Here is an 8,148-nt window from a genome sequence, read left to right as displayed (position 1 = left end):
GGCGGCCGGGGGCTGCGCGCGACGCGGGCTGGGCGCAGGCTGCGGGCGCGCGGCGCCGGGATGCCGAGCCTTCGGCTGCTGGTGCTCTTCGGCAGCCAGACAGGCACAGCCCAAGATGTGGCGGAGAGGCTGGGCCGCGAAGCCCGGCGCCGGCGGCTGGCGTGCCGCGTGCAGGACCTGGACTCTTACGCCGTGGTGAGGGTCGGCAGCCCGCGCCCGAAAGTGGGCGCAGAGGTGTCGCGCTGCCTGGAGCAGCTCGGGGAAGAGGCGGCTTGAGTCCAGGGCGGCAAACCTCCTGCGTGCGGGAGGGCGGGCGCGCGGGGGTCCCTGGCCGCGAAGGCCCGCGTCTTACACTTGTGTCTCTTCGTTGAGGCCGACCTGATTAGGGAGCCGCTGGTGATATTTGTTTGTGCGACTGCGGGCCAAGGAGAGCCCCCCGACAACATGAGGGTAAGGCTGGTTTGGCGCGGCTCCTTCTGCCCGAACCCTGTTCTCACGGCCCAGAAAGCCCAAGACGCACTTGAAGTCGGTGCCCTTGGAGACCCGATAGAGGTGCTTCTGAGAGGCTACCTTGAAGTGGAGCGGGGCGCTCTGGTTGACCTCGCTAAGTAATAAATTCGCAGTAGTTACTAAGTAGCCTTGTTCTCCATTTTAACTCTGTGTTTTTCCACACGTAAATAGGACTCTGGTCTGGCTCTTGTGTGGATCTCCAGGCCGTGTAGTCTTCAGGGAGCTCTTTAATTCTTTGATCATCTTGGACGTGCATCTATTTCTCGCACTGTGTAGTGCCGGGGAGCCAGGTGTGAACCTAGTAGCCACATTTCTAGCTCTCACAAGCTTGCAGTGGAAACAACAGGGTTCACGCGCAGTTAGAGCATCAGGAAATCCCCGTTTCTGGGGACCTGCTGGGTGTTGGGCAGCCTGGGGTCTTGTGCCGAGCTTTTGGAAAGCCCATAGGCAGAGTCCCAAAGATGAATGGGGCTGCACGGGGAAGACAGCGCAGCCTGTGCAGAGAAGGACGGCCTGGCCTGTGGGAAGAGGAGAAAGCAGTTAGGGGTGCGTTGGGCAGGAGGAGAAGAGGAGGTAGGCAGAAAGCTATGCGTGCTACACAACCTGAGCAAGCACAGTAAGGCAGGTGGGCTGCAAGTGAAGGGCTGTGGGACTTGGGGCAACAGCAATGGCCCATTCTGGCAACAGCACCACCTCTCTGCAGAGGGTGAGATGGCAGGCAACAGGTGCAAGTGGTTTAACCAGGGTGGTGACAGAAAGGGCACAGTGGACACATAGTGGAGAGGTTAAGGATGCAGAGGCAGCAGGACTTGTAATTGAAGTTATCTGAAAGATGAGAAAGGTGGACTCACAACAGGAATTTGGACTCTGGAACCAGAGTGAGTGATAGCCACAAAAAAAAGAGAGGATGTGGCAGGACCAGGTGCCTGGAGATGTCAAGGGAGATGTGAGTAGGGCTGGACGTTGGGGCCACAATCCAGAGGTGTGAGAAAAAACCCTCTCCCAAGGACCTGCCTGCATTAAAACAGAGGGCAGGGCTGTGACCAGGCAGTGGAGAGGGCGCTGGACCTTCTTCAGGGTCAAGGACGGGGAAGTAAGTGTTTCACAAAGGGCCACAACCACAAGTCAAATAAGATGAGGCCTGGGAATCATCCCTGGGATTGGTTGAGAGCAGTTTCCAGGTTTGTGGAGAGGGAAGCCAAGTTATTAGGGATCAGAGAATTAGTGGGGAAGGTCTTCTGAGAATGTCATATATATATATATATATATATATATATACACACACACACATATTTGTATTTTAGGGAATGGTGTACAGGGTATTCAGGGTCTCATTACTAGATGGACTCATAGTGATCCACCTTTTTACAGTCTTCCAAGAGCTGGGATTACAGGTGCACAGCATATGGTCTCAATTGCCCTCTCCGTGTGCCCCAGGGATGGGGACGGCAGCTGGCCTAGGGATCGAATCCCCGGCCCCTGCACCTGCTTACAGGCACTCTGATTCGCTGAGCTATTTGGCCGGCCTTAGACTCTCTTAAAAATTCTGGCTGTGAAAGAACTAGGGGTCCAAAAGAGGAGTTTATGGGTTGGGAGAAACTCGGCTTGTTTGGTGTTAGTGGGGGAAGGACAGCGGAAAAGAGGCAGAAAATTGGAGAATGAGGAGAGGGGGTGCTGTGTAGCACCCAGGGAAGGCCTTAGCACAGCCCGGGCTCTCCTCAGATGGCAAGGGTCAGAGAGTGGGTCACCAGGGTTGGAGGCAGGAGGTGAATGATGGGATGAAAGGTGCTGGCTGAGGAGAGGAGAGGTAATAAGACCCCTCACAGGTTGGAAGGCTTTGGGGCTGTCAGTGCAGCCAGCAACACCCAGATACAACAGTCACACTGAGGTTTGATGAGCCTCACATGGACAGTTGGGAAGAATGGCAAGAATGGACACCTCCCAGAGGAAAACAGGAGTAGAGCTAGCTGCCCTCCCTGACTGCCCCAAGAACGGGCTCCTTTGAGCAGCTGCAGGCCTGGACCCAGAGGCTGGGGTGCAACTCCTCGGTGACCATCTGCCTGCTGGGCAAGAAGTCCTGCTCTCTGTTTTTGAAAAGCAGTGGGATCACAGTGAAAGGCACAGCAACCAGGTCTCTGCCACACTGGTAGCAAAGCCTGCCTGGGCACCAGGCCTGTGTCTGCAGCTTTGTCAGCCTCCTGAGTATAGGTGGATAATGGGCAGCTACCACTCAGAGTAGAGGCTCCTGTGAGAGGCACCGGCCAAGAGACCCAACAGGAACAGGTCAGACATGGCACCAATGGGACAAGGCCAGCACCACAGAGCAGGACTGTTCTGGCAGCACAGCGGAGGGTCTTGGAAAATCAGAGGTGGGGCTGGGGTGTGGTTCAGTGGCACAGCGCCTGCCTGGCAAGCGTGAGGCCCCAGGTTCCATTTTCAGTACCAAAAACAAAAACATTAAAGGATGCATCTGGGAGATTCTCCCAAGGGTGTAACAAAGAGCAGGGTAGAGATCAAAGATCACCTGGGCATGGTTGTACACACTTATAACCCCAGCATCTGAGAGGCTGAGGCAGGAGGGTTGCAAGTTTGAGCCTAGCCTGAGAGACTTAGCAAGACTCTGTCTCAGATTTTTTTTTTTTTTTTTTTTTTTTGCGGAACCGGGGATTGAACTCAGGCCCTTGCGCTTGCCAGGCAAGTGCTTCTTCCACTGAGCTATCTCCCTGGCCCCTCTGTCTCAGATTTTTAAAAAAATGTTTGGTGGTTTAGCTAAAGTGTGGAGGTCCTTTGTTCAATCCCCAGTACTTCAAAAAAACTCACGCCAGGAGCCTCAAAATGAAAAAGATAGCAGGAAGGAAATTATCAAGAAAAGTAGCAAAGTGTCCCATAATTGCAGGCCAAAACTCCAGCCTGGGATGTGACCACACAGCCTAGAGGCTGAGAGTGGAGAGGGCACCCACCAAGACATACAGTGGAGCTCATGGGAACAAAAAACAAGTCCCGGTGGCTGCCAGGAGACAGCAAAGCAGCACACAGATGACTCTGGCTTCTCAGCAGCAGGCACTGAACTGGAAGAGCCCAGGGCAAGCCTGAGGGGGGCAGTTCTCTCCCACAGCACTGCCCACAGGCCTGTGTGGAGGCCTTTCCCTAAGCCTCTGGGCTCCAGGAAATGAAGCCACAGAAAGTGCTGGCAAGGTGCCAAGATGGCATGGGCCACCTAGGGCCAGTGGGCAGAGCTGGGCACTGACAGTGCCAATGTGGCTTTGCCCATTGGATGGGGTCTGAGGGCCCGCTGCCACCCTTGTCCTTGTCTATAGAAAGGGAGGAGAGGGCTGGCAAGATGGCTCAGTGGGTTAAAGCGCCTGCTTAAGCAGTTGCAGGGACCGGGGTTTGATCCCCAGTGTGCTGTGTTAGCCCCACTTCTGGGGCACTCTGAGGCGGCAGTTGAGACTGGGCCTAGTTGCGCGTGCCACTAATCCCAGCGCTTGGGAAGCTGAAAACAGGAGGACCACTATGGGTCCAGTCTGTGTAATGAGACCCTGTAGAGCCTGTACTAAATACAAAAGAAGGAAGGAAGGAAGGAAGGAAGACGCAGAGCAGACCCATGCAACCCATACCAGGCTCAGAGAGGGAGGAGACTGGATGCCTGTGTAGGGCTCATGCCAAGGAAGGCATGCAGCAGGGCGCTTCCAGCTGGGATTCTGGCTTAAGGTGGTGAGGGATGTGTCCCAGGCACCCCAAGGCTCGGCTCGGCAGTGGAAATGGGGGCAGATGGAGGCAAGAGCCCCTAGGGAGAAGCGGGCAGAGGGTCCCATTGGGCACCCAGCCCAGAGCCATTCCTGGGGCCCAGGCTGAGCCCTGACTCAGCACAGGGAGATGCTGGCCCTCAGGCCCAGTGGAAGCAGAGAGCTGAGGAGCAGGTATGCAGACAGCCAGGCCTGTTGGCTTCCTAACCTCTTGGAATAGTGGGGTTTTTTCTCCTTCCTAATGCATGCATTTTCCCAAGTTTCTTGAATTTGTAATAGACTAAAAACCAGTTTTGTTGTTTTGATAACAGGCTTTTAAGAGACAGGTGGGCATTGTGCCCAGGCACAGCCTGCTGCTCAGTGTCCACCTTCCCTGCCTTGCGGGCCCTGGGACAGCTCCCGCTAGGTGCCCTTCCAGGGCGTTGGCCACGTGGCTCCATCTGTCCTTCCCCTGTCCTAAGAGACTCCTGCATCCCCACCATAGTCAGTGAGGGGCTGGCCTGGAGCCAGTAGCCCTAACACAGGCTTCCTCTGGCCCAGAATTTCTGGAGGTTCATATTCCGGAAGAACCTGCTGGCCACCTCCCTCTGTCAGCTGGACTTTGCCGTCCTGGGCCTCGGGGACTCGTCCTACGCCAAGTGAGTATAGAGGCAGTGGGTGTGGGGCCCAGCACACTGGCCTCACAGGGACAGTCTCCTCCACAGGTGCTCCCTGGTAGGCATGCTGGTGCTAACAGGAGAGGTGAAGCCAGCCTGGGAGCAGAGCTAGGCTCACACCAACCAGTGTCACATCTTACAGCCTATGTCCAAGGTCTGCGGAGACCAGCCCAGTGCTGTTGCCAGTCAGATACAAGGCAGACACCTTGAGGAGTTTGTGGGAAGAAGGAAGTCATGGGAAGAGGGCTGAGGTGGATGCTTTGTGCCTGTCTACCCCTACGGCCACATCTTGCCTGGCAGGAGTGTCCTCTGGGTTCACCTGTGTCACTGAATATTGCCTAGTAGACAAGGGGTTTGTGTTCAGGGTACAGAGGGCGTCTTAGGAAGCCCAAGCCAAGTTTGTCTGTTCAAGGGGCTGAGCGTGCTTGGCAGGGCCCTCTGTCATTAGAGGAAGGCTTAGCAAACAGGAAGAGGAACAGCTGTTTCTTGTCTTCATGGGAGGGCTTGTTCCTGGGCTGTGTGGCCCCAGGAGCTGGAGGTTCAAGGGCACCCAGGAAGATGTCTGATACCCCCTAACTCAAAGCTCAGCCAAGTGGTGACCACACCTGCCCAGGGGGAGGACTGGCTGGCAGGAGAGGACTGTCCCCTCTAGCTGCTTCCTGGTGACCTGGGCCCTGTGCACCCCATGCTGCGGGAAAGACCTCACTCACCCAGCCTGTCCATCTCCACAGGTTCAATTTTGTGGCCAAGAAGCTGCACCGCCGGCTGCTGCAGCTCGGGGGCAGCGCCCTCCTGCCCGCATGCCTGGGCGATGAGCAGCATGAGCTGGGGTGAGTGCGGGCTGCCGGCCCCTTCCTGCCGAAGTAGCTGCTCACTCTGGCCAACAGGCATGCTCTCTTGCAGGCCCGATGCTGCCATTGACCCCTGGCTGGTGGCCCTGTGGGAGAAGGTGCTGGGCCTGTATCCAGTGCCCGCGGAGCTCACTGAGATCCCCCGTGGAGTCCCGTGAGTGAGGGTCTTGGGTCAGCCCTGGAGGATCTGCAGACATACTCTGGCCAGGAGGGAGTCCTCACCCTGATGCCCATGTCCCCCTGCCCTGCAGCTTGCCTTCCACGTTCACCCTTCAGCTCTTCCAGGATGTTCCCAACACGGTCCCCCAGGAGTTGACTGTGTCCAGCCTGGACCCTCATCAGCCCCCATCAGAGTCACAGCCCTTCCTGGCACCCATGGTCACCAATGAGAGGGTTACGGGCCCCTCACACTTCCAGGATGTGAGGCTGATTGAGTTTGACATCACTGGCTCTGGCATCAGGTGAGGCCCAGTGGGCAGGGTGCCTGGTACCAGGGCCCAAGGGCAGGCAATAGGCTTGGACTCAACGGTCTGCCGCAGCTGGGGTGAGGGAAGCTCAGGAATGGGAGTCTTGTCCACACATCCTACCACTGCCCTGGAGCCCCTCTCCTCCCTGACTGCCACCCCAGCCCAGTGTCCTTCCCACACGTCCTATACAGCTTCGTGGCTGGCGATGTGGTACTGATTCAGCCATCCAACTCGGCTACCCATGCCCAGCAGTTCTGCCAGGTGCTGGGCCTGGACCCTGACCAGTGGTTCACACTGCAGCCCCGGGAGCCAGGTGAGCAGGAAGCCAGCCCCCACCCACTGCCCCACCGAGGCCCCGGCCATGACACCACCACTCCTGTTGTAGGTGTGTCCTCTCCACCAGGGCTACCCCAGCCTTGTTCCGTGTGGCACCTTGTGACCCAGTACCTGGACATTGCCAGCGTGCCCCGCCGCTCTTTCTTTGAGCTCCTGGCCTGCCTGTCTCCACATGAGCTGGAGCGAGAGAAGCTGCTGGAGCTCAGCTCAACCACAGGCCAGGAGGCCCTGTGTGAATATTGTAGCCGGCCCCGCAGAACCATCCTGGAGGTTGGGGCCAACTCAGAGGTGGCAGATGGCAAGTCATTGGGTGGTGGATCCTGAGTCGGGCCGTGCGCTCAGGCTGAGGGTCCTCTGCCCAGGTGCTGTGTGACTTCCCACACTCCGCGGGTGCCATCCCCGCAGACTACCTGCTGGACCTCATTCCACGGATCCGACCAAGAGCCTTCTCCATTGCCTCTTCCCTGCTGGTGAGGACCGGGGCCCAGGCTTTGCAAGCAGGGTCACCTCTGAGCAGGAGTGGCCCAGCAGCCATGGCGTCCACTGTCTCCCTCAGACTCATCCCAACAGGCTACAGATCCTCATGGCTGTGGTGCAGTACCAAACCCGCCTCAGGGAGCCCCGCCGGGGCCTCTGCTCCTCCTGGCTGGCCTCTCTGAATCCTGGACAAGGTGACTCCTGTTTCTAGGCTGAGGCAGTGGGGACTGTGGCTCAGCCTACCCATTCTGCCCCATGCCCACGTCAGTGCCCCAGCCCAGGCTCATTGAGCATCTTCGTGCCACCTGTCCCCTGTGCAGGATCTGTCCAGGTGCCCCTATGGGTGCGGCCAGGCAGCCTGGCCTTCCCAGAGTCCCCAGACACACCCGTGATCATGGTGGGGCCTGGCACTGGCGTGGCCCCCTTCCGAGCTGCCATCCAGGAGCGTGTGGCCCAGGGCAAGACTGGTGAGTGCAGGGATCCCAGGCTGGGTGGCCCGGAGGCTTGTTCCTGGGACCCCAGCTGGCTGTGTCCAGCTGGAGTCCACCCTACACTCCCAGGAAACTTCCTGTTTTTTGGCTGCCGCTGGCGGGACCAGGATTTCTACTGGGAGGCTGAATGGCAGGAACTGGAAAAGCGAGGCTGCCTGACGCTCATCACAGCCTTCTCTCGGGAGCAGGTAGGTGTGCTTTGTTGTGGACAGGGCAGGAGGAGGGCAGGAGACTCAGCCCCTCTGCCTTGCAGGACCAGAAGGTGTACGTGCAGCACCGGCTCCAGGAGCTGGGGCCGCTTGTCTGGGAGCTGCTGGACCGCCGCGGTGCTTGCTTCTACCTGGCAGGGTGAGCCCAGGCTTGGGTGGGTGCCACGGTGGGTCCAGCCCTGCAGGGTCCCAGCTGCTCTGACTGTGTGTGGCCTACCCACCTAGCAACGCCAAGTTCATGCCAGCAGATGTCACAGAGGCCCTGACATCCCTCTTCCAGCAGCACGGTGGGCTCTCCAGCCCTGATGCCGCCGCTTACCTTGACAGGCTCCAGCGAACGCTACGCTTCCAGGTGGAGACCTGGGCCTGAGGGGCCACCTGCGGGTCCATGGGAGAGTCTGGGGG

The 8,148-nt window shown here is 58.2% G+C and overlaps 1 protein-coding gene across 4 annotated transcripts in view; it reads left to right on the top strand.

Moving 5' to 3' along the window:
- Positions 1 to 6: 6 nt before the first annotated feature.
- Positions 7 to 8,148, top strand: part of Ndor1 (NADPH dependent diflavin oxidoreductase 1) — an 8,724-nt gene continuing 582 nt past the window's right edge. The window contains exons 1-14 of one of the 4 annotated variants that reach the window (XM_004640363.2): positions 7 to 195; positions 373 to 450; positions 4,797 to 4,894; positions 5,644 to 5,742; positions 5,816 to 5,917; positions 6,015 to 6,224; positions 6,422 to 6,543; positions 6,616 to 6,836; positions 6,929 to 7,036; positions 7,123 to 7,237; positions 7,364 to 7,510; positions 7,604 to 7,722; positions 7,788 to 7,882; positions 7,969 to 8,132. In XM_004640363.2, the coding sequence (XP_004640420.1) occupies positions 61 to 195; positions 373 to 450; positions 4,797 to 4,894; positions 5,644 to 5,742; positions 5,816 to 5,917; positions 6,015 to 6,224; positions 6,422 to 6,543; positions 6,616 to 6,836; positions 6,929 to 7,036; positions 7,123 to 7,237; positions 7,364 to 7,510; positions 7,604 to 7,722; positions 7,788 to 7,882; positions 7,969 to 8,113 (1,794 nt within the window). In that variant the 5' untranslated portion in view covers positions 7 to 60 and the 3' untranslated portion in view covers positions 8,114 to 8,132. Of the gene's footprint in view, positions 196 to 372; positions 451 to 4,796; positions 4,895 to 5,643; positions 5,743 to 5,799; positions 5,918 to 6,014; positions 6,225 to 6,421; positions 6,544 to 6,615; positions 6,837 to 6,928; positions 7,037 to 7,122; positions 7,238 to 7,363; positions 7,723 to 7,787; positions 7,883 to 7,968; positions 8,133 to 8,148 lie in introns of those variants that run through there. The other 3 variants (XM_023700281.1, XM_023700282.1, XM_023700283.1) reach the window with 3 other exon arrangements.

The sequence above is a fragment of the Octodon degus genome, unplaced genomic scaffold (genome assembly GCF_000260255.1).
Source record: "Octodon degus isolate 3935 unplaced genomic scaffold, OctDeg1.0 scaffold00123, whole genome shotgun sequence".
In the NCBI taxonomy this organism is placed as follows: Eukaryota; Metazoa; Chordata; class Mammalia; order Rodentia; family Octodontidae; genus Octodon; species Octodon degus.
The sequence above is the reverse complement of the archived record's forward strand: the minus strand, read 5'-3'. Positions and strand labels throughout refer to the sequence as shown.